At 46.8% G+C, this 26,351-nt stretch overlaps 1 protein-coding gene across 1 annotated transcript in view; it reads right to left on the bottom strand.

Annotated features, from left to right (window-relative positions):
* Positions 1–26,351, bottom strand: part of THSD4 (thrombospondin type 1 domain containing 4) — a 593,206-nt gene that overhangs the window by 549,087 nt on the left and 17,768 nt on the right. The window contains exons 2-3 of the mRNA XM_037047150.1: positions 17,232–17,340; positions 6,046–6,115 (exon numbers count right to left, since the gene is read on the bottom strand). Coding sequence (XP_036903045.1) covers positions 6,046–6,115; positions 17,232–17,260 — 99 coding nt within the window. The 5' untranslated portion in view covers positions 17,261–17,340. The remainder of the gene's footprint in view (positions 1–6,045; positions 6,116–17,231; positions 17,341–26,351) is intronic.

The raw sequence follows: 26,351 nt of genomic DNA on the forward strand, positions 1-26,351 counted from the left end.
CTAGTGCTATGAAAGCAAAGTTGAGTAGTTGTGACAGAGACTCTGTAGCCCAGAAAGCCTATGATATTCACAAATGACCTGGATTTTAAAAGAAAGAAATGTTTGACACTACTAAAAGTGTCTAACCCGACACTTACTACAACTGAGGCTGTTTTAGCCTGGTACTGGCATAAGAACAGACACATAGACCAAGGGAACAGAACAGAGAGCCCAGCCCTGGCTGGTGTAGCTCAGTGGATTGAGCGCGGGCCTGCAAACCACGCGATCGCAGTTCGATTCCCAGTCAGGGCACATGCCTGGGTTGCAGGCCAGTTCCCAGCAGGGAACTCACGAGAGGCAACCATAAATTGATATTTCTCTCCTTCTTCCCTTCCACTCTAAAAATAGATAAATAAATAAAAATTAAAAAAAAGAACAGAGAGCCCAGAAATAAACCCATGTCTCTATGGTCAATTAATATTAGACAAAGCGGGCAGCAGCATAAAATGGAGTAAAAATATCCTCTTCAACAAATGGTGTTGGGAAAGCTGGACAGCTACATGCAAAAAATGAAACTTGAGCACCAACTTACACCATACACAAAAATAAATTCAAGGTGGATAAAAGATTTAAATATAAGTCGTAACACCATTAAAGTCCTAGATGAGAACATAGGCAGGAAAATCTCAGATATTCCACACAGCTATATTCTCACTGATATGTTCCCTAAAGCCAGGGACATAAAGAAAAGAATAAACAAATGTGATCTCATCAAAATAAAAAGCTTCTGCATGGCTAAAGAAAACAGCATTAAAATGAAAAGAGAACCTATATTTTGCCAATGATACCTCAGACAAGGGCTTCAGCTCCAAAATATATAAAGAATTCACATGACTCCACTCTAAGAAAACAAGTAACCCGATTAAAAAGTGGGCAAAGGACTTGAACAAACACTTCTCCAAGGAGGACATACAGAAGATCCAGAGACATATGAAAAGATGCCCAGCATCACTAGCCATCAGAGAGATGCAAATTAAAACCACAATGAGATACCACTTCACACTGGTCAGAATGGCCATCATAAACAAAGCAACAAACAAGTGTTGGAGAGGTTGTGGAGAAAAGGGGACCCTAGTACACTGTTGGTGGGATTGCAGATTCGTGCAGCCATTGTGGAAAACTGTATGGAATTTTCTCAGAAAACTAAAAATGGAACTGCCTCTTGACCCAGCAATACCACTGCTGGGATTATACCCTAAAAGCCCTGAAACACCGATCCAAAAGAATCTATGCACCCCAATGTTCACAGCAGCACAATTTACAACAGCCAAGTGCGGGAAGCAGCCTAGGTGCCCATCAGTAAATGAATGGATCCAAAAACTATGGTACATTTACACAATGGAATTCTATGCAGCAAAAAGAGAAGGAGCTTCTACCCTTTGTGACAGCATGGATGGAAATGGAGAGAATTATGCTAAGTGAAATAAGCCAGGCAGTGAAAAACAAATACCATATGATCTCACTTTTAACAGGAACCTAATCAACAAAATGAACAAGCAAGCAAAATGTAACCAAAGACACTAAAATTGAGAACAGGCCAACAGTGACCAGAGGAGAGAAAAGAAGAAATTACAGGGGAAAAGGGTGAAGGGTTTGCAGGAATAAGTATAAAGGGCACATGCAAAATAACAAGGGGGTGGGTGGGAACAGAGGAGGAAGGTGGGAAGGGCTGGGGTGTTGGGAAAAGGCAGAAAACTATACTTGAACAACAGCAAGAAAAATGTTACAAAATGATGCTGTTTTAATAAGTATCACCTTATTTCTTATGCTGCAGAAGTAAATACATGATACTACTGCTTCTCCTGCCCTACAAAGGAGTTTTTTTCTTCTTCTAGTTTTTCATTATTTTCTACATTTCCTGTAACAAACAGAAGTAAGTTTTGCAAGAATTTTGAGTATCTAACCAAGCAAGATGACAGCCACAACTCCACAAAGCTCCAATAAAACATCAAGAAGAAAGTACTGAAGTACCACTGGAGAAAGTACTGAATCCTTTATTCTCTAAGGTGAAGGACAATAACGATCCTGGCAGCCAAAATGCACATACGTAATTATGTTTCAGAACTGTCCTAAAATGTATGTACTCCAAAAAAAAAGAATCTATAAATAATTTAGAAAAAATTTCAACCTCAAATTTCTTATTAATATTTTGATAAGTATCACATACCAAGATATAATACTTTTTGGTCAATTTTAAATTCAACATTCTAAAGTAACCCATAAACCATTTTTCTTCTTTTCTCAGAAGAAATACTTTCAGCATGATGAGAGCAATACATACACACACACACATATAATTAAGGCTAAGTTGGAAAATTAAGATAGCAAAGTAAATTGATCATTTACAAAATATTTTCAGTTATGATAGTCTACTTGAGCAACAACTGCAAAAGAACACTGGTAGATTGATTTGACTATGAAGATGAATAGTGGTGATAATTCCAACCAGTCAGAAATAATACAACTTAATGAAAACAGAAGAGAGTCCAGCTGCTATAACAAAAATGCCATAGACTGGGTGACTTATGAACCACATAAATTCATTCTCAATGAAAACAGAAGAGAGTCCAGCTGCTATAACAAAAATGCCATAGACTGGGTGACTTATGAACCACATAAATTCATTCTCACAGTCCTGAAGGCCGGGATGTTTGAGATTAAGCGACCTGCGGAGCTGGTGTCTGGTAAGTGAGATATGGGTAACCCTCAAGGTCTGGTTCACCCTGAGGCAAACTGCTCCCGGCTGTGAACCTATGAGATCAAATACGTTACATGCTTCCAAACTACAGTGGTGGTCAGGCACAGGACTAACATTCCCCATTCAATGAGAGAAAGATGAAAGAAGAAAGGGAAGACAGGTTCTGAGAAAGTCTAAAACCCAGTGGAGCAAATTCCATTAGACCTTAAGGTTCAAGAATAATCCTCCCCGGCTTGATGCTCTGCCGTCCAGGCCCACCGGGGCAGTGGTCCTGGCCCAGCTCTGCTGGACAGGGTTGGGGCCCCAAGGCTCCAGGCTGCCCTGCCCCATATCTTTGGGCAGCCCTATCCCCTGCCCCCCATGGCTCTCTAGGATTGAGGTGCTGGGGCCACAGCTGTGCTGAGAGGCCTTGGTTTTTGAAATCTAGGTGGAGGCGGCCATGCTCCCAAGGCTCTGCTGGGTACAGCCCACAACTCCTCCAGCCTTTGAGCAGCACCTGGACAGCTGAGTTGTTCAGTGCCAGACTGCAGGGGAGGGGAGACCCCCAAGTAGGGTGGCGCAGAGGTGAACCAGATCCAGAAGACGCCAGGCGCCCCTCCTTTGCACTCTCCCATTGTCTTGAACAATGGCTCCTGGCTTCTGTCAAGAGGGCTGACTAATCTCCTTATCCAACGGTCTCTTGGCAACACCCTCATCTTTCCTGAACAGGCTTTCTCATTCTTTTCAATATGAAGAAGCTGAGAATTTTCCAAATCATTAAGCTCTGTGTTCTGCTTACCTTCCAATTCACAATTCCATCTTGAAGTCATTTCTCTCTTCTTGCATTTTACTACAAGCAGTCAAGAGAAACCAGGCCACCGCTTTAATACTTTGCTTAGACTGGCTTCAGCTAAGTCTCTAATTTCATCACTTGCAAGTTCTAGCTTCCATACAACCCTAGAACACAAACACGGTTCAGGCAAACTCTTGCCCCTTCATGACAAGCATGGCCAGTACACGCAGCAATATTTTCCAGTTTCCAATAACACGTTGCTCCTTTCCATCTCAGACCTCATCAGAGTGACACCTAGCACTTATATCTATCTCTACTCCTCTTCTGTCTGAATCACTCCAGTCTTCTCTAAGAGGACTGAGGCTTTCTCTACAGTGCTTTTCTGTTCTTCCTCAGCTCACATCAGAATTGCCTTTAAAAGAACATTCACGGCCATGTAAGCTTTTTTTCAACATGCAACCTCAAAACTTTACCAGCCTTTCTCATTACCCAGTTTTTTAAAAAGTGTCAAAGACTGGGTGCTTTATAAACAGCACAATGTATTCCTCACAGTTCTTGAGGCTGAAAGTCAGAGACCAGGGTGCCAGCGTGGTGGCTTCTGGGCTGCAGACTTCTCATGGTGTCCTCTCAAGGCAGAAGAGCAAGTCTGCTCAGGATTCCAATAAGGGCACCAATTCCACTTGTTGAGGGCAAGGGGAACTAGACAGAACATAGCTGTAAGGAAGCAAAAGGTGTTTTACTAACTAACGCAAAGAGGCTCCGGGACATGCCCAAAGAGCAGGGTGTGTTCCAGGATGTGGGTTAAGAGCAAAGGTTAGTCAGGCAGATAGCCATCTGGACAGTCACTAGGGAGGGAAATTTTGCCCCTGTGCACGAGCTCAACTGACCAATCAAGTAAAGGAGCACGAGCCAGTGCACGAGTTAACTCACCAATAATCAGTAACCCTATTGTGCCCCTGAGCCAACCGCTAACCGCCACATCTGCTTCTGTATCCAGCTTGCTTGCGCGCCTCCTTAAAACCCTAAGCCTGTAAGCGTTTGGCGCGACTCTCATTTGCAGCCCTTGCGGGCACTGTGTCTCCGGACACTTTGGAGAGTTCGCCCCTGCGCAGGTTAAACTTGGCCAATAAAGTAACATCTTTGGAACCCCAAAAGTCTCCGACATTTGTTCTCGCAGTTGGTGAATGCAACACACTCACTCCATGACATAATCTCTGCCCATAATCCAATGGGATGGGAGTGAGGAGTGTGAATTTCCAACATGGCGTTTAGACCTTGGCCAGGTTTTCCATTCATTCAGTCATTCAACAAGCATCCTGTTGAGCCTGCAATATCCCAGAAGCTAAAAATAGGACAGTAAACAAGACAGGCCAGACTCCACTTTCAAGGAGCTGACATGTGCGTGGGGCATACAATACAGCACAACCCAGGTTTACATCTGGCCTTGAAAGACGAATCCAGAACATAATCCCTGGGCCCAAAAGAAATTAGACCAATCAGACAGGAATATCAAGAGCTTGTCCCAAGAAGGGCCACATCTAGGCAAACCTGTGCACACACTCTCTCCTCCTCAGCTCCCTCCTCTCCTGGACTTCCCCTTGAAAACCTTTTCTCAGGGAAGGCTCCAGCCAGTGCAGTCACACTGAGATACACACAGCTGACCCATTCTTCCTCTGAGAAGGGTCTGCATTTTGTTCCATGTAGACATGAGGCATTCCTAGATGTCACAAAGGGACTTTAGGGACCTTCTCAGAGTCACATCATGCACCCACTTCTAGGGAAGCATGCATCACACACCTGCTCTGTTGCAGGTCAGCACTAAGCTTGTCTAGGCAAGAGTGAACAGTTTTCCTATGAAACACACAGAGCCTGAAGGGAAGTGGACAAGAAACTGTCCATTTGCCCCTCCAGCTGTTCTGTCCACTCTTTTCCGCCCAGCTCTGCGGCCCAGGAGACCGGCCTTCGAGGAGTGCATCAGTGGCTTTCTGTCTTCTGTCTTTGGTTGGGTTCAGCTAAAGGGGGTCCATGCAAAAGACAGAGAGAAGAGGAAAGACAGGGCTGGGTCCTTACTTCCCTGCTTTCTCCCTGCCTGGCCTCGGGTGGGCAGAGGCTGTGTCCTCTATCAAAGCTCGTGGCTCCCCTCGAGGGGAGCTCTTCTATAGCCACAGCCACAGCCCTCTCTCTAATCACCTCTTGACCGTGAAGGTGCCCCCAGAGGGTATAAGCTCCATGCTGCTGCTCCACTACCCTCGGTATGTGGTCTTCTCGCTGACCCCTCCTGACCTGCCCCATTCTAAGGGACATGGGCTGCACAGCCAGTACTGCCTCTGATCAGAGACCGACTCTAGGCACCAGCTTCATTTCAAGTTCCAAGGACTTAGGAGGGTTCAGGGGACAGGTGAACATTCTATAAATGATGCTTCCTCTCAGAATTAGCAGCTACTCACCTCCAAATAGGACAAAACGCAGGGCAGCAACTGGAGTGAGCCCAGTGCCCTGTGCAGAGTAGGAAAGCCCTAGAATGGCCATGGCTTACCTTTCTGTGCTCAGTGGATGGATGTGGGCAGCCGAGCTGGAATCCAAGCAGCAGCAGGGAACCCAGGACACTGAGAAGGAAAAACAGCAAAAGGCAGGACTGTGATGTGAGTATGTTCCAGGCAGCAGCACCTGCAGAAGGCAGCCTGTCCATCTTGTTGTTAGAAGGGAGACACCAGTCCAACCTGGGGCCTGGGAATGTGACCCAGTGAAGACGCAAAGGGCAGCCCATGGAGGGGAGGCAGCAGAGCCAGGGGCAGGACCATAGCAGGGGAAAGACCTGGAATCAAACCCAGTGATACCATTTCCCAGAGGGGGGTTCCAGGTCAGAACAGTTAACCTCTTTGAAACCTGTCTCCTTCCTCGTAAAAGGGGAAAGCAACAAAACCTGGCCCTGAGGTCTGGGGAGGACGGGATGAGATCACGTGCCATTTCTGGCACGGAGTCAGTGCCAGTGCGTGCTTGGCCCTTGGGGAGCTGGTAAGGTCAGGGCTGGGAGCCTGGCCGGGGAAGCTCCTCTCCCACCCCCAGGCTTTCCTGGGTACTTCCTCTACCAGGGCTGGGCCCACTGGTGTTACATATGTTCTCCTCGGGCGGGATTAGCTGTGTTAAGCCCCACTGTCACCAGCCCTGATGAGGGCTTGTCATCAAATAAAGGGAAGGTGTAGTCATCAGAGCCAGCTGGCCCTGAGACAGCAGGGTGTGCTGGGAGAGCGTGAAGCGTTGGACTCAAACACAGCTCGGCTAGAATCCCAACTCCACCCTTCCCATCTGGGGGATCCTGGGAAGGCTGGTGTCTCCGCGCCTCAATGTGCTCATCTTCTGCGAGGATCATTGGCGATGACACAGGTGAAAACAGTGGCACAGTCAGTCACAGGAGACAAGTATTGTCAAGTAAGTTGCCCCAAATCCCTTGATTTCAAACCCTCAATGGCACCGTTCTAAGTACCCCTGCAAAAAGCCTCTGGCCCTACTTAGCAGCCCTGAATCCTTTCTAGGGTTTAACCCTGAGGGCAGAAGTGAGGCAACCAATGGTTCTCAACCTTGTTGAAGTCTCCAACATAACTGAGCGATTAAAAAGAATGCTACCTGCCAAAAGAAAACTCTCTGCGTGGAGGTGGAGATGAGGAAGAAAACCTGTCTGAACCTGGGTTAGAGCTCATGGAGGTAGAAAGGACTCCTGGGATCTCCAACAATCCTAAATTCCATGCTAACCCTCATCTGTATGTAAATGAGCCCTGCCCTAATAGACCACACAGAGTGGACAGGGGCAGACTGCTTAGAGACTGCTGCGACAAAGAGCAGGGTGAAGGCACAGGTAACCAGGTGTTGTTCAACGCATCTTTTCTGCTTTTGTCTTCGAGCTGCAGCTGAGGCCCCAGTGCAGAGGACCAAGGGTGTCCACATGCACACATTCCAAAGAGAAGGGCCTATGCGGACTGAAAATGGACGTGCCCCCAGCAATGGGGCAGCAGCACTGGAAAGAGCGGGTGTGACCATGACGCTGGAAAGCACAGCTTTTTCTGGTTGTGTCCTTACTGAGACCAGTAACATGTGCATCCGGGCTCACACGTGTATGTTCCTCAGTGATGTGACCTTGCGTAAATCACCTCCGTGCTGCAGTTTCCTCATCTGTAAAATGGAAAGATCAACTGCCCTGCTGACCTCAAATGAGTGAATGTGCGAGGAGGCACATTACAAGCCACGCCTACAAATCTGAATCATTTGTAACACATCCTGGCACTGTTTACTCATTAAAAAAAAAACAGCTGTGGTTTTGTTAAAAAAACAAGTGGCAGCTCCATAAATGCGTTAGACCTCAGCCCTCCAAGTCCTTGGCAGACACCTAAGCCACACATCTGTACCGCAACCAGGAGCAATTCTGCATAACTTCTCACCCCAGGCTGCACTTCCAAACTTGCAGGGGAACTTGGGGGCGGGGGGGGGGCAATGAACTGGAGAGGGGAAGAGTCTAAGGTTTTCTCTGTCTCCAAGGACCTGCCTTCCAGGTTGCCCGGTCACCTCTGCTCCCAGGAATTCCTACAGCTTGTTGCCTCACCTCCTTCGGTCGTCTGCCCAGTGCTGTCCCTTCTCCCCGAGACTTCCGCGACCCTGTGAAAAGCAGCACTCCCTGTCCCAGACCACACTGTATTTTTCTCCAAAGCACTATACTATCTCACAGACTATGTCTTTATTCATGTAAAGTGTTCCCTCCACCCACTAGAATATAAGCTCCCCGAGACCAGAGAGTTTGTTTGGTCTCTACTCTATCCCCCAAAATCTAACAGTGTGTCTGTTACACAATAAGAACTCAATGCACTGAATTAATAATGAATGATGCGACATCATCTTGACAACCTTTAAAATGTCAAGATCAATGGAAACACTGTGAGTTGCCACATTCAAAACTGTCTGGTGTAACTTGGGAAGCTTTTAAAAAATCCTCCCATGAAAGACGTATAAAAATCAGTAGCATTTTTGCATTTCTAGGTGATGCCTCCAAAATTGTCCTCGCAGGACTGACACAAGGTACGGCAGCAAAGGCTTGTTGGTGCCTGTGTTGCAGAAATGCAACACAAGTTGTACTTGGATGTTCAGGTGCTTCTTTTCTTTGTCTAGCTGGGCCCCGGTGAGGCCTCAATGCATAGGGGCAACCCGTAACATCCATTCCGAAGTAAAATCTTAGTTATTAAGTGGGCTCTGCTCTGAATGGGATAGAATGAATTCCCTCAGAGGGGAAATTATTCTTTGGCTGCAATAACAGCAGCTAGAGCAATATATAACCCCAGGGGCCAGTGGAAACTCTGCCAAGGGCTGGAAGTCTCCCACCCCTGCTCAGCAGACTCTGTTTTGGGATACCCCACCCTGCTCACACATGCCTATCTAATTGGTAGGCTGTAGCTGTGCCCACAGCTCTTCAAAACACTGACAACCTAGCCCAAATCCTTGTTCCTTCTGACCCAATTTGAAATTAATGTTCAGGGACTGTGAGAACATGTGTGTGTCTGTGTGTGCACCTCGTGTGCTATTTCACTTCGATAGTTTGCTTTGGCAAAGTGCTCCCAGCTTGCAATGTTTTGACAGATTGAAGGCTACCAGGGCCTTTGGCAAACAAATCGCAGTCCCCTCCAAGCAGCGGGGGAAGCCACATTCCTACCACGACTTTCCGATTCACCTTGCAGGAGCAACAACCCACCATTTCACACCAACCAGAAAAGGAGAAAAAAAAGTTATGCCACTTCCCCAGCGCTGTTCTAGAATTTAAACACGCCATCATCTCATTTCCTCATGTAGGAAGTAACGCTCACTGAAATTCGGCACCAGACCTCCATCCGGGAACTGGGGCTCGGGACTCCTGTGTCTGTCCTGCCCACCCCACCCCCACCTCACCCCCTCAACTCCAGGGGGGCGGGGCTGTGCACCTCAGTGGACTGAACACCCCTTGAGCAGATCAAGTAACAAAACAAGGAAACAGAAAAAAAACTTCTTTTCTTCTTCAGTTAATACAACCCAAGAGATATTCTATTCTGGGAGCAACCTGACCACTAACAAAACTATTCCAACCTTAGCAAAAGATAGCCAAAATCTTAGCGCTTGAAGTGAAATCTGCATCTACTGCACTCTGGAGATCAAACGTGTTGCTAGGCATGCATTTTACGTGTTCAGCTCAATCCTCTGCCTTCCTCAGACGGCAGTTAAGAGTAAAGAAAGCAAGAGATGGAGGTGGGTTACAAATGACATGAGTCAACGAAGATGTGATGGTTACCATCAATGTCAGTGCTTAAAAGTATTATCTCATTTAATTCACAACTATCAGACACATTTATTACACACATTTTTCAGGTGAGTGAATTGAGGCTCAGAGAGGCTGCCACTTACTGAAGGGCACACACTCCCACGGAGCAGAAAAGTCTAGTTCCCGTGCCAGAAGGCAGACCCTTGGCCTGGACCCGAAACCACTGCACTCTGGGGCCTCCTTAGGAAACAACGCACCTTTAAACCAAGCATTTGCATCCGATCACATCCATTTTCTCCCCCAGTCTTATGAGGCTGCGGCTTCACACATTTTGTTTTACTCTCTGTCACTGCTTGCAAAAATAATCAGAAAATAAGTGGATGCAATAAAACCTCGTTTATCCAACCTCACTGGAGAACATTAGAACTCTTAAAATAATTGAAGCTAACCATGTAAACCTCAACCTTAAAAAAAAAAACCATTCTATGTATTCCCTCCTCTTTCTTACATAAAATGCACTGAGCTTAAGCAACCTTTCTCAGATGGCTCAGGGTCACCCGTGTGGATGTCTGTGCAGCATAAGGCGGCAGGTGGCCTCGAAGCACTGCGGGTTGGGAGCCCAGAGCCTGGGGCTTTCCGAATTCTGCGGGCCCTTTGCTGTCACTTTCCTGCCCTCAGGCATTGCCTCCTGTACCGTGGATGAGCCTGTATCCTCTTAATTAGCTCCCTTCAGGTTGGCCTTGGCCTCGGAAACCTCCAGACAAGCAAGTGGCGGCCAAACCAAGACCATACAGGCTCTGGGGAAAGGGCTGCCTGGCTTCTGTGGGGTAAATGTTTCTGCTTTAGAGCATGGACTTCAGGACACCTATTCTAATGGCACACTGGTTTTCACTGCTCATTTCCAGGTTCTCCGCTCTTGCAGCCCTCTGTGTTTTCTGGGCTGCTTTTTAAGACACAGCGTCTTCAGGAAATCCCTCTGCTCTTGAGAAAACGGCTTCTGGTAGATCTTTGCAGCTAGCAGAACAATCAACTCAGTCCACACTCGGGGCTAATAAATAGCAAGTGGATCAATGAGTAGAAGGACAGAATGAAGAGAGAAAGAAGGAGATGGAGGAAGGAAGTATCAGCCACTAAAGAAATGCAAGTGCTGCTGTGACTGACTTTTCAATGAATGTGTGTTTTCTAAGTGCACCCCAGAGTTCTGTTGTACAAAGAGAAGAGGGAAAAGGAAAACAACCAATCCCAAAAGGAGGATTTCTATAAATCGGAGTCATTGGCTCTGACCCCAGGAGGTCAGTGTTACCCAGAAGCCCGTAAACCTACTTGGGCCCTTAAGGAACAGGGAGCATGCAGCCCAGTGATCACACCTTGACTCCACTGAACACGTGGGTACAGAATGTTCTAGCAAATCCCAGAGTCAAGTCCTGAGTGATGAGGACATGGTCCAGGTGCAGGGCTGTGCCAGGCATAAGGAAAAATCAATGCTGTCTGAATGCTGCCATCAGTTTATAGGACGGGGTTTGCCAGGGCAGTCCGCCAAAAAGCAGCTTTATTTCCTCCTAGCTTCTATGCCTACCGTTCAGATGGCTCCTACCGGGCTTCCCACAAAACACTCCAGCTGGTTCTCCCTGGTCCACTGGTGTCCCACTCCCACCAGACGACTTGTATTGCTGCAGAGCAAACCGTGGTCTCGAACCTGCTTGTGCCCGTTGCTTTCTAATTACATAACTTATTCAAATAATACACAGACCCATGAAACAGGGCACAGAAATAGAGAGTAGTTGTTCGTTGTTTCTACCAAAAGAAGCTGAATGCTTCGGAGAGATGCAATAAAGAAAAGCAGCCAAGAAAAAAACTTGCTGGCAAATTAGGTGTGGATGAGACAGCTGTAAATGATCAGGGGCAAAACCATAAAACTCCACAACCACTCTGTACTCAGATTGCTCTGCAAATATCTTTCAATTCTCACTCGACTTTAAAGAAACCCAAATGGAAACCCTAGATAATGCCATGGGTGCGGTTTGTGCAAGAAAGACAATCAGGGGTTCATGCTAAAAAAAGGACTTGGCCTCACATCCAAAACTTTGTGAGTGAATGTACATGTGTTTTATGTTAAGAACTGTTAAAGGTGTGTGTGTGTGTGTGTGTGTGTGTGTGTGTGTGTGTGTCATTTGTGTGATTTTCTGCTTTAACCCAATCGGTAATTAACTAATGATCCTGATCAGGAAAGAAAAATTTTCTACTTCTTGTACATAAAAGATAATTATTAATTTGTTCATTCAAAATTCAACAAGTATTTGTTAAGCATCGACTGGGTAGTGGTTCAGAGGCAGCTCTACCAACTGTTCCTGCCTATTAACACCATGGGGCTCAATACATATTACCCTCCTCCTCCTGCCTCTGTCCTGCTCCTCCTCTTCTTCCTCATATTCCTCCCCATCCTGTCTCATTCTCCACCCCATTTCTTGGTGATTGGCACAGGGGCGCTGATTGACGCCCCCCCACCCCCGGTCCTTCCCAGTTATCACATGTCTCTTTACCTCTGTGGGAATCTCAGTTTTCACTGTTCAGTTGTACCTGAAATATCACTGCTCGGGCCGTTCTCTCTCTCTCTCTCTCACACACACATTTTCTTCGCCCATTTCTCTCTTCTTTCTGTATTCAGGATCTTTCTCGGTTGCCCGAAGAACAACCAGCCCCCTTTCTCCTTCTCATTTCCTCAGTCCCTTTCGGCTGTATTTCTAAGCAAAGTAGCTGACAGGCATTACAGTAATATTACTCACTGAAACGTATGTCAAGGAAAAGAAAGGCCTCTAAGTTTCAGCAGACTAAAACCAGACACTTGACCTAGGGCCATCAATCTGTAAAATGCTTAAAATGATCCAGAACTCTCTATAAAATCTATAAAAATCACCATCTATCCTTGTAATCTCTCTAATTACATCTGCGTTTCTTCAAAGACTACCATTCAAAAGGAGAATCACTGAATCAACCTCATTTCCTGCCCACTTCACCAACTACTTGGTATTTCCAGTAGTTTTACTTTCTTCCCTGCTTGCATTTCAGACATGCAATGCAGTCATCACACTGAAGCCCTGCACGAGGTGAAGGCAGAGAGACCTGAGCAGGAGCACTGGCCCCGAGGCGGCTGTGCAGGCGGCGCCCGGGAGGCAGCCGCCACTGCTCGGTGCAGTGCTTCTGCGGGGGGCGGTGTTTCCTTTCACTTGGTCACTGAACAAACACATAAAGACGTAGCTGTGCATACAAAACAAGCTGCACAATTTGGAACAAGGCTTCAGAAATATAAACACTCCATCCCTTAGTACCTCTTCTTCTAAAGACTTGGAACAGGTGACCAGGTGACGAACTTCCTTAATGTGGCCTTGACTGACCCTGCGGTTCAAAAGGACTTTACTTACCATGCACTTTGCCCAGTCTCCAGAGCTCACCCAGGATTCTGTGACAGCCTCTAACCATTTCCACAAAGAGTCGAAATCTTATGACTCTTCTGCTGCTGGGTTTACTGGGATTCTTTCTGATGGCACACTCTGAGCAAGGCAGAGATGCCCTTGCTACATTACTGCTCAGGGCTGCTCTGTCTCTTTCAATGAAGAAGCTGGCTTTCTGCTTTTCTGTGGCTTGGCAAAGACTGAGCCGGGATTTTTAAACTAAATCTCTGCATATCAGAATTGTGAATCCCCTTAAATGGTTTTTCCTCTCAGGGATTTTCTTGGCAGCTGACTTCTAATTTTAACCTGTTTTCTCTATAGGTGGAGAAATTCTTCAGCGATTCTCCAGTGGATCTGGGTGCCTTTTGGTTGCCCTGAGAAATATTAAAAAGCCCTTAAGAGGTGTGTTTCCCATCTACCAATTTTATCAGAGACCTCTGACTCTCCAGGTAACCAGAGCCCCTTTCCCCAGAACATTTTGAAAAGCATTTAAACAAAACACTGTAGGTTTGTTTTTGTTTTAGTTTTGCTCTTTCAGTTTACATGGCTCCAGAAACAGAATGCAAAATAGTTTGAGTCCTGGGCTTAGGAAGGAGAGCTGGTGGAAATCTCGGCTGAGCTCCCCCAAAGAATCCCAGGCCTCACAGCAGGGCTCTGGGGGAAGGGTCCTGCTGAGAAGCCCTTCCAGAACTTGCCCTTAGAGGGGCCCTAGTGGTAGAGGCCGTTCCAGACTTCCAGAGTTCTGCCATAAGGGTAGCAAGGTGACGTCTAGCTTTCAACTCCTCCCATCCTCATTTCGAGTCTGTGAGCAATTTCTCTGAAATAATGCACAGCTTGGAGGTGAGGCCACCAAGAACTCCTGAAGACGCCTAAGGGCATCTGCCTGACCAATGCTGGAGCCCTGGTTGGGCAATCGTAACTGGCACCACCATAATAACATATCATAGACTGTTTTACTTTTTGTCGTAAGCTCTGGGCATTTGGGCTAACATATAGTTATTGGGGGTAGACTGCAGAACCTCCTTAGGGATTCAGCTTTGAAATGGAAGGATGTCCTTCCCTTCTTTTTAGATGCCCAATCAATTAATTTAAAGAGTATCCTGAGATTGCAAGATGAGTTTCATCAAAAACCTGTTACTCATTGCAATTACTTACCTGTACAGATCAAGATTTTCATACTACTATGCAGCTAGAACAAGTGTGAAATCAACCAGATGCTGAGGCTGATGTACCAGCTACCAGCCATACATCCTGATTTCAAATTTTGGTGTTTATCCAAACGGATTCTCATAATGTGTAAATACGAAAAAGTTGAACATGTAAAATAAATTTATCTTAATAAGAAAATACTTCCATTGGCTATTTTAAATATTGAGATTTTACATAGAATTTTGATTGAAGACTTTTTAAAAAATATATTTTGATTATGCTATTACAGTTATCCCATTTCCCCCCTTCATTCCCCTCTACCCTGCACACCCTCTCCCACCCACATTCCCCCCTTTAGTTCATGTCCATGTGTCACAAGTTCTTTAGCTTCTACATTTCCCATGCTATTCTTAACCTCTCCCTGCCTATTTTCTACCTACCATCTATGCTACTTATTCTCTGTACCTCTTCTCCCTCTCTCCCCCTCCCACTGCCCTGTTGATAACCCTCCATGTGATCTCCACTTCTGTGGTTCTGTTCCTGTTCTAGTTGTTTGCTTAGTTTGCTTCTATTTTTGTTTTAGGTGTGGTTGTTAATAATTGTGAGTTTGCTGTCCTTGCACTGTACATGCTTTTTATCTTCTTTTTCTTAGATAAGTCCCTTTAACATTTCATATAATGAGGACTTTGTGATGATGAACTCCTTGAACTTGGCCTTATCTGAGAAGTACTTTATCTGCTCTTCCATTTTAAATGAAAGCTTTGCTGGATACAGAAATCTTGGATGTAGGTCCTTGCCTTTCATGACTTGGAATACTTCTTTCCAGCCCCTTCTTGCCTGTAAGGTCTCTTTTGAGAAATCCGCTGACAGTCTAATGGGAACTCCTTTGTAGGTGACTGTCCCCTTATCTCTTGCTGCTTCTAGGATTCTCTCCTTCATTTTAATCTTGGATAATGTAATTATGATATGCCTTGGTGTGTTCCTCCTTGGGTCCAACTTCTTTGGGACTCTCTGAGCTTCCTGGATTTCCTGGAAGTCTATTTCCTTTGCAAGATTGGGGAAGTTTCCCTTCATTATTTGTTCTAATAAGCTTTCAATTACTTGCTCTTCCTCTTCTCCTTCTGGCAACCCTATAATTCAGATGTTGGAACATTTAAAGATGTCCTGGAGGTTCCTAAGCTTCTCATGTTTTTTGAATTCTTGTTTCTTCATTCTTTTCTGGTTGGATGTTTCGTTCTTCCTTCTGGTCCACACCATTGATTAGAGTCCCAGTTTCCTTCCCATCACTATTGGTTCCTGACATTTTCCTTTATTTCACTTTTCATAGCCTTCATTTTTTCATGTAATTTGCACCCAAATTCAGCCAATCCTGTGAGCATCCTGATTACCAGTATTTTGAACTGTGCATCTGATAGGTTGGCTGTCTCTTTGTCACTTAGTTGCATTTTTTGTGGAGCTTAGATCTCTTCTTTCATTTGGGCCACCTTTTTTTTTTCTTTTTTGGTTTTAGTGCTCCTGCTACATGTAAGGGGCAGAGCCTTAGTTGTTCACCAGGGCAGGGCAACCCACGTCACAGTGTTATGACACTGTATATGGGGAAGGGGTCAGAGAGGGAACAGTGCCACTTGCTTTGCTCCCTGCAGGTTTTCAGTCACTTTTCCCACTTCCCACAAGCAAATTGGGCCCTTCTGGTGCTGGTTCCCGGATGGGTGGGCTTGTGTACATTCTAGGACCCTGTGAGTCTCTCTGACAAACTTTCCTATAAGTCTGGGAGTTTCTCCCACTGCTGCCTCAACCCCCATAGGTGTTTTCAATCAGTGGTTTGAGGCTTTATTTCCCTGTGCTGGGGACGCGGTTTCGAGGTCTGTCTCACTCCCCAGGTGTTCCTCCCAGCTTATCTGCACCCGAATGTGGGACCTCCCAGCCCACAATCTGCCGCCTCACCCAGTCCGCCCACTGCTGCCAGGCCGTGAGTCCTCTCCACCGGCCACCCGTCTCCGCTCCTCCTACTGGTCTGGATGGCTGTCTCTTCTTTAACTCCTTGGTTATCGGACTGACATACAGTTTGATTTTGTCAGTTGTTTTTTTGTTTTTAAATTGTTGTTGTCCTTCTTTTGGTTGTGTGAGGAGGCACAGTGTGTCTACCTATGCCTCCATCTTGGCCAGAAGTCCTGATTGAAGACTTTTTTAAAAGGGTTTATTAACTTAAAGTTTGGAAATGGCCTTGATGGCAGGGCCAGCAGTTCCCGGCACAGGGCCTGCCTTCCGACTGCTCTGAGGGACTGTGGCACACAGGAGTGAAGGGCTTCCAGCCCTGGTTTCTGTTCTACCAATGAGAGATACCAGTGCTTGTTCCGCTTACCTCTCATGGTGGATGTCGGGATCAAAGACAAAAATGTAGGGGAAGGTCATAGATGTTGTGAGCAGAAGGGACTAGAGATGTCACCTTTTAAATAATCTAGACCAATTAAGTCAAAATCTGAGGAGATGCAAACAGAAGACAATATTTTTCAAGCTCTTCAGGTAATTTTATTATGCACCCATGATATATATATCCACTGATCCAGTAACACCTTTATTAAAAAATATCTGAAATTTAAATTTTTTTCATTAAAAAATGACAGGATACGGCTTAGAATTCGAGCTACTTGGACCTCAATGCAAGCACCTCTCACCCCAGCACACAGCTCCCTCGGCCTCAGCCACCCTTCCAAACAACCCACTTATCAGAAATGTGTACATGGGATATCAGAAATACCAGTGAGATGCAGACCCTCAAAGCTAGTTGCTATAAGAAACTATCGACTAAAAGTAAAATATCAAAAATCTGTTCGGAAGAGGTTCTCCACTTACCTGAGAGACCCCATGAAATGGGGAAACATGATGCTGTGGTCCAGGGGAAAAGCAAAGGCTTCTGGGAGATGGGGCCAATTTCCTACAGGTGGGAGTGGTGTTCAAACTCCTATGGAAGGAACAACAATGCTATTTTTAGTGTGGTGCTCAGGAAGATTGTACAGGCTATGATTCTATAGCCTAAGTAGGCCAATGAAACCAGAAGTGAGCAAGTGGAAGACATGAGAACAAAAATTCCACTGGCCAGTTATAGTTACCAGATTTTCCATCTGAAGTTAGATGGCATATGAACATTTGGTACCAGATTTACAGAACACTCAGCACTGTGACTGATCTACAGATGTTCAATAAATAACTATCAATGATTATCTCCGTGGACCCTGAAAAGGAAAATGCCTACTAAGAAAGGCTCCTGGTGGTTAATGGGATTTAAATTTAAAACAAAAAACAAACCAAAAAACCCCACCAAAGCCTATCAGCGATTTCTACACAGGGGCCTCTCACGCTAGCTGCATTCCAGGGAGAAAAAAGCCTGCCCTGAACTGCCTGCCCACACTGTGTTTCTGCCATCTGAACCAGCCCTCATAAAGAGTTCTTTGAGTCCCATTTCAACAATACTACTTGATGCGTTCCCCATCCAGTCGGAGCTGTGCAGCTCCAACCAACAGAGCAGTGCCAACCACACTGTGAGGATGCAGTCCTCATTGCATGAGGACAGACCAATCAGAAACCAGGGTCGGGACTTCTGTCTATATAAGCCAACTGCCCCCTGGCTCTGGGGGTGCACTGTCTTTCCACTGAAGACTGAATACTGTCTTTCCCTGGCTGAGCTGAAACACCAAAGATGTCTCCCTGGAACACAGTGGAGCCAACCAGCACAGGCCACTGTGAGTTGACTGGTACGAAACATAGCAGAGCAAGGCATACTGGCAAGGAGCAGAGCAGACCAGGGAGGAGCAGAGCAGAGCTGTCCAGCCAGAGAGGGCCTGGCCCTAGGGTTGCCTCACAGCCATGGTGTTTTGCACTGAATAAAGTTCCCTTTTTCACGGCACCCCAAATTGGGGATTACTGTTGGCGCTGAATTGGTGCCAATAACCATTAGTTGACACTTCAGACTCTGAGCTCATGGCCAAGCTGGCATTAGGCAAACCTACACTGGAAATTTAGCCCCATCTATTACAAGTTACTTAGCCATAGGAAAGTCATTTTGCCTCTGTGTCTTGGTTGCCCCAATGCACTGCTGCTCTTCTTGTGTTTGGCTCCTCAACACAGCCGTTTCCTTTGAGTGAGAGGTGGATAGCAAGGGCAGAACTGGGGGACCAGCATTAACCTCAGAAGTGGGTAAAAATACTAACAATACAAAGAAATGATGTACCAACCCATGCTACAACATAGATGAACCTTGAAAATATTATCCTATGTGAAAGATAGGATAGCAGAGCAGAAAGATAGCAGAGCAGACCAGCCACAAAGGTCATATTGCATGATTCCATTTACAAGAGCTATCCAGCATAAGCAAATCTACAGAGACACAAAGTACATCAGTAGTTGCTGTGGTCTGGGGGTGGGGTGGGGAGGGGCTCACGCCAGGGTACAAGGTTTCCTCCTGGGGTGACAAAAACGTTCTAATATTAGATTGTGGTGATGGTTGCACAACACTGTGAATATACTAAAAGCCATCGAATTGTAAACTTTGAAACTGGCAAAGTATGTTATGTGAATTACATTTCGATAAAGCTTTCAAAAGACTGACTAGTGAACTACTGCAAGAGCTACGACAGTTCAAAGAGCAGACACAAGCCCAGTGCCTGGTAGAGAGTGACACTCAGGCAACAGTAGCTCTGATGCTGCTCACGCAAGAAGAGGTGAAGCAACACCTAAAAATGTTATCACAGGAACAACAGGAAGGTAACACCCCCTCACCCACAAATACTGCTTTATTCAGAAGCCCTCACTGAACAGAGTTTCTAAGCGTTGTCAAGGGACCCGACAGTCTCAAAGTCTATGAACAGCCTCAGGTTTGGCTGCAATGCGATGGAACTTGGGAAGCAAAACCATAGTCCAGCCTCCTCTCCTCCTGCACCCCCTTTCTGAGGAAGACAAACAAATAAGCACGGTTTCTGGGTGTGCCCAGGGGTCCCCTCTAATAAAGCCAGAGCTTTCCAAAATCATTGGCTTCCAAATTCTTCCCAGGACATCACATTTCCTTCTCACTAGGAAGGGAGAATGGGAAGACAAGTTACAAGGATGTAAGAAAAGACAGTCATGGGAACCAGAAAATTCCATTCACAGGAGAAAATAATCAAGATTTCAAAAGTTACCACCGGCCCTTTCTGAAGGTTATTAAGAAAGTAAAGCCTCTTAACTATAATCACCCCTAATTAGCCATCAGCAACTCATGAAATTACTCATGGAACTGAAGACCCTTGAATTCCTGGGTCTCAGCCAGAAGTTGAGATCCACCAGGAAGAAAGCCAACAACTGCAAATTGGAACAGTTAAAACTCCTCTGGATCCAAGGCACGGCCTTGCTTTTGGCAGGTATGTGGGAAGATGGGCTATAACTTGAGAGTCAGATAAAATCTTTGCCACGCTCCTGATGATCGGCAACTAATCGATAACTATTTACTCAGTATGTGGTGTCCCCAGGTCCTCTTCGAGGAATTCAAGAGGAGGATGAGTCAACGCGGGACCTCTTTTTACAATCTAGCTTAGGTGGGTAAGATTTCGGGACATGGAATCGTCTGGGAAAACGATGGTGTTATCCAGAACAGCACAGGGTAGATGTTGTTACACGGAGACCCAATGTACTAATGAAGCCAGTTCAAGACAAGGAGAATCACTGTAGAGGGCTGGTGGGGCACCAGCAAGGACGGTGGGACTCAAAGTCAGCCCTTAGCCTGCGCAGGTTGCAAGTGAACAACCAAGAGCAGTGGTGTGTACGCACTGCAGTCTGAAAGACCTGGGTCTGAGACCAGTACCCCCATTTATCACCAGACGACCTTCAGCAATTAACCCTTTGTCTTTCCATTTCCTCATCTGTAAAACAGGGATAACATTTGCTACTACCCCATAGGGTTGTTGTATTAATAATTATTGAGACTGTATTACCTAGGTGCTAGACACACACACACACACACACACACACGCCCGTGCGCGCATGGTCCCTGCCTTGAAGGAGCTCACAGTCTAGATGCCAGAGGGCCATATAACTGTAAATAAACTGAAACATAAATAAGAAAAAAAATAAAATTGTTATAAGTCCCTGGGTAAAAAGTCCCAGGTACCTCAGAAAGTGTGCTGGGCAGCGGTCAGAGAAGGTGCCTCTGAGGAAGTGACCTTAATGCTGGAGCTTGAGGGCTGAGCGCAGCCAGGTGAAGGGAATGAAGGCCATGCAGCGAGGTGACAAGACCTGGCCATCCAAGGAGAACGTGGGAAGAGCTGACCCCCTGTTTACCAGACTATGGTAAATGAAGGTTGAGGGGGACAAGAAAAGGGAGGTCTCAGATGACTCTCTCCAGATTTCTGGTGGATGGAGGCAGCGAAGGGAGGTGCTCACAGAGTACCTGGTTTTGACAGGAAAGGAAGGGCATCGTTGAGGGGAGAGGGTGTGATGCAAAGCAGTGTCTTCCAAATCAGGCAAGAAGTCAACCAGAAAAACATCTCACGTTGCTAAAAGAATTTGAAAATAGATTTACAACCACTGCTGATAACCATGAACTTTGTCGTTTGTGTGTGTTTTGCCTTCAGATCTTTGCTGAAAATAGAATGAAGCCATTGTGATGAGCACGTCATTTGAAATATGACATCTTTCATCTCTTTCATCTTTAGCTCATCCTTTTATGATTTATATTTGCAATATATGTTTTATACACTCACATAATACATTGATTGGTTAAAAAATAACTGAACACACATCGGAACTGCACACTCAAACATTTTTCACTGATGGGGTGTGCCATCAAAAAAACTGGGAGCCCACTGCTCTAGAATGTTTTTGACCAGTTTTTTGTCAGATTTGACGAGTCGGTTTTTCCCATGATGTGGCTGTCCCAGAGGCATCTGCACCAGCTCTGCAGTCTCCTCCGTGGTCCCTGGGTCTCCACGATTAGTCCTGTGTTAAATCGGCTCTACGTTCCAAACTGTGGGCCACGACTCACTAGTCCTTCATGAAATCAATTTCGTGGGTCATGACCTGCACTTTTTAAAACAAAACAGAAGAGATTTAAAAAGAAGAGAGAACTCCAGTGTTTACCACACAGAGTAAAGGGAGGTATTTCTCACCCTGGCTCAGTCAGGAAGGTTAAGAGCCCCCTGCTCTGGAACCCAGAGGTAGTGGAGGATTCTATGGCCGAGGGGGAAAAAATGTGAAGATAGGCAAAGCCACTTTGTCCAAGTTCCTGAAAAGTGGCACCAGGAGAATTTTTGATGAGATGGGCAAGAAAGAGCCATTGTAGGTTCTGGAGCCAGGAGGGACCTGACGAAAGCGAGGTTTTCCCGAAGATCCGCTTGGCCACAGAGCACAGTGTGCGGCTGAGTAAACGCGTGATCTGCAGCTCCGAGTCGCCTTCTGGGGTTTGCTTCTGCTGATTTACAGCCTTTCTTGACAGTGAACAAAACATCTAACAATCCAGTTTCTGTTCCAGCACATGCTCCCCGCGGGTGGAGGCCCCACCTTCTTTCCTCTCCACAAAGATCTACAGGAAGGCTGACGAGTCCCCCGATTTGGTTCAGGCCAAAGTCACAGTCTCCACACATCGGGTGCAAGTGGCAGGAAGCTTCAAGGCTCAGCATGGTGGGGACAGGGAGAGGGGACACAGCAGATCTAACCCAGGGCAAAGAATGGCTCCCCAACCCCAGAAGGCGCCACTGTGCCCTGGGCAATGCATCGCTCTGCTGCCCCCACCCACAGCCCACCTCTGAGGGTCCTTCCTGCCCCTTCTCTGTAGGCCTCACCAGAACTCCTGGAAGACCCCCCTGATTTTAGGCCATACTCCGAAAGAGAAAGATATACTCAGCTCCCCACATCTGAGTTCCTCCCCACTGGCAGCCACACCCCCACTCACAGCCACATCCCAACTGCAGGACGAGCTCCACCTCCCTCCCTCCCTCCCACAGTCAGGATTCTCCCCCTGGGAATCCCACAGTGTAAAGCAACCGCCCAGACTAACAAAAGCCTAGTCCCTAGGAGAGACAGTGACTCACCAGCACAAGAATGAGGACCAGAGATCTCAGGAAGAGGCAGTTCCAGAGCCCAAATCAGCACCCAGCATCATATGGTGAGCCTGAGACTCAGAACCTACCTGTTGCTCTGTGAAAGCCACCCGTGAGGGGCCTGATCCTACATCCCATCCCGTCCTGTGTTCACCATTATCACCAACGAGTTTTCTCTGGCCCTTCCTCCATCATCACGAATGTCCATCTGGCAGAACTGAGGCTCACTATTGGCAGCGCCCCCTACTGACGTTCCAGCTGTCTATGTACAGAGAACCAGATGGCAGCTCCCTACATCAGAGCGTGTCTCACCCACTCTGTGTTCCAGCATCAGAGAAGTGGAAGAAGGGTCAGTTACCAACTTTTACTAAGCACCAGACATGGGACATAAGTCACGTTATTTAAACCTCACAGCAAAACTGAGGCCACACCGTGGGCCGAGGGCAGAATGGGGGCGAACATAGACCACCAACACCAGGGCTGGTCTTCTTCTCACTCTCCTAGACTCACTGCCTCCCACCTGGTGGAGGATCTTGCACAGCTAGACACTCAGTAAATAAACGAATGGCTGGATGAACGAATGAGTAAGCAAGTGCTGTCCCGAAGGACTGGATCTACCTCACAGATTTGCTAGGAGAGGAAACACTTCGGAAATGACAATTTATTGTGTCATGAACATGACCTAGAGCAATGTACAGCCAAGGTAAGCAATTTTGTAACCTATTATTTTGATAATAACAAGGAAACTGAGGACACTAGGGAACATCTGTTCAGGGACTACTGTGTGTTAGATAGAGTTGAAGTGCTTTATACACACTAACTCATTTTGTTCTCACACCCCTGATGTAGGCACCATTGGGAAATGGAGACACAGAGGAGTTAACAAACTTTTCCAAAGTCACCCAGCTGGTAGGTGGCAGAGTCGGGACCCAAACCCGGGCAGCCAGAGCCCAGAGTTTATGCACCTAACCCTCACTCGACAGTGTCTTCTGCCCCACACAAACAGGGCTGGCTTAAAAGATCACAGCACAGGTTGCTGGTGCAGGTCTTTTCCCAGGTGTCATCTTCAGGGCCAGTTTGGAGATAATGGAGCACCGTGGGCCTGAATGTGTGAAGTCCTGCAGTCACAACACAGCAGAGTGGCCTGCGGCCCCTGCAGGCTGGCACCGCCCTCCTGAGGTCCTTGAGTATTTGTATGTGGGGCAGTCAGGCCACCAGCTAATGAGCTCACAGTGCCTACTGGCTTAGGCTTCGTGCAAGACACTTGCTATGACGAGGGGGGTATGAGGTGGGGGGGGGCTGCCCTTGAAGAGTCTACACACGTATTGAGGCAGAACAATAAATTTTTTTAAATACACAAATGATTATTTCTTTGACAATGACAAATCACCTCAGACTGTGTGCCCAGTGGCTGGCACAGGCAAAAAGGAGCCCCCACATCCAGGGCAGTAAATAGCACAGCAGACTTTATGGTGAGCATACCCTTACTCTTGCTATACACTGGGCACTGCACCACAGACTTTATGTACCATCTCATCTAATCTCATAGAGATTCTACGAAGCAGATAACTCATGCTGCCCCAGGTTACAGAGGAGAAAACTGAGGCATAGAAAGGTTAGTGGATTTCCCATGGTCCACAGCTAGTAATTGGGCATGCTGGTGGGCTTCAAAGCCAGGCCGCGTGACTCCAGGGTCCACCCTCTGAACCCTGCGCCGGATGCCTCTGGGTTGGGGATCCTCCATGGACCAGGCGGGCTTGAAGGATTAGAAGAATGTGAGTTGGCATCTCAGGCACAGGGAAGTAATATCTGGCTGAGGGACGGGGTTTGGGGGAAAATGAAGGCTTCTGGAACCTTCAAAAGAAAACGAGGGACTCATGCATTTTGTGAATAAACAAGCACTCTGGTGGAGCGAAAACACACCGTGAATGAATGACGGGGGGTAGAGGACCAAGGAGCCACCCAAGCCCTTGGTCTAGAGCCCAGCCCAGTGAACCAAAGGGGAGGTGGAGAGGAGCGAGCTGGGAAGTGGAAATCAGGGAGAGGCTGTCCCGCACTGTCCCGGGGTGGTGGGCAGTGGACGAGGTGCGTTCACAGGGTCTTCCGCACCCCTCAACTGTGAAGACACAGGGCGTCTTGGAGAAAGAACTTTGGCTGGAGAAGGGAAAAGGCTGCCAAGAAGGGCAGGCAGGAAAGCAAGAGGCAGAAAAAGAGGTGCTCTTGTGTCTTGGAGGTACGCCCCACTTAAAATGAAAGCCCTATCCAGAGCAGGAAGAACAGAGGCAGGGACACCCTTTAAATAGCTTTCCTAAACAATGTGGCGGGCGATGTGCCAGTCACTGTGGAGACACAGAAGCTCAGAAGCTTAAAACAGGGTCTAGAAGCTTCAAAGAAAAGAGAACATCTCTTTTAACAGATACCAAGCATGCTGGATGGGGAATTTCTCAAGACCAGGGCTCTGTTTTTCTCACCTTTATATCACCTTTACTCACCTGGGGCTGGTACAGATGGCCATGCAATGAAAGTCTGATGAATTAACAGGTGAATAGATGAATGGAGGAATGAATAAACGATGATTAGCATGTCTCTAACAGACTTTTACTTCTTAGAAACCAGGGTCCACATCTCGTTACACTCTCTGCTACTGCTGACGCTCACTGAATGTCTATAGCTGCCCTAGGACCGGGGAAGGGGGGCCAACCCACCTCAGATATGTGTTGCCTCCAGGGGGGAGCCCTCCAGGGGCCCTCCAGTGGCCATCACCACTCTCCACAGCTCTTTCAGGGAATCCCACCCCTGGCAGCAGGGCACTGGGAAAGCTGATCTTGTAGTCTCAGGCTGGTCCTACTGGGTCGGAGGCAGCCAGAGGAATGTTCTTCTGGTACTTCCTCTGCTCTGGGTCTTTGCTGAGCCCCATGCAGAGCCCATCCCTGTTTCCTGGTCACATTCAAAACCAGCCACCGAATCCCTTCCTTCCCACGGAACCTCTGCACCACAGACTGGCTCGTTTGCCCACAGCAGCACGACAACCTACAGAGTCTGAATTAGGAGGAAGTGTTGAGAAGACTGTTAAAACTCCCCGGATACTTTCAAGTTCACCCCCTTACAGTGGGTTGTGTTACTTATTAAAGAAAGCACCTGACTTCTCCTTTCTTACCTGGAGAAATTAGATAATCAGCCTAGATTAGTTCAGGGCTTCAACACAAATTGCACCATTTTCATGGTCATTAACATTGATGGAATTTGTATTTGCTTTCAGTCCTAAAAAAATATTTCCCAGGTATCTAAGCAAACCTTCAAGGGCAAATAATCAGGCAGAAGACATATTTAAAATAAACGAGCCAGTTGTTCCTGCTTCTGCACAGTTGCTTTTTCCATTTCAGGTGACAGGATCCTGCAGATCAAGGGGAGAAACCCACCGAGTGAGAGCACTGCCTCCACCCCACATATTACTTAGTCATTGGTTTACAGCATTTGATAAACCTGGTGGAATTTCTTTACTTCTGTGTAAGTCTGATGTGGACAACTCCAATCGAGCAATTGTGTATCGTTATGATTTATGCTCATCCTTCCTTCCTGTAATGTGGGATTACAAAAGAGGAAAGACTCCTTGAAGATTTATTTTGCATGCTCCTGCTGCCCAGGGTAGCATCTGGGGCGCCATAGGTGTTCAGTGATGACGGACAGCTGACTGATGTCCAGTCTCACTTGGAGGGTCTTCTTTTCAAGGCACGAGGATGCTGTGCTCCCAAGGTGCTGCTACCCAGCCCGGGATCTGAACAAACACTCTCCTCTTCTGTGCTAACTGCTCACTGTTTCTGAAATTAACACCAGCGAAGTCACCCTTAACGCACACAAATGAACAGCTCTGATGCGAGGCCGGCCACTCTACCCCAGAATCAAAGCC

Source organism: Sturnira hondurensis, unplaced genomic scaffold, assembly GCF_014824575.4.
Source record: "Sturnira hondurensis isolate 20B ecotype Veracruz unplaced genomic scaffold, ASM1482457v3 Scaffold0005329, whole genome shotgun sequence".
Lineage (NCBI taxonomy): Eukaryota > Metazoa > Chordata > Mammalia > Chiroptera > Phyllostomidae > Sturnira > Sturnira hondurensis.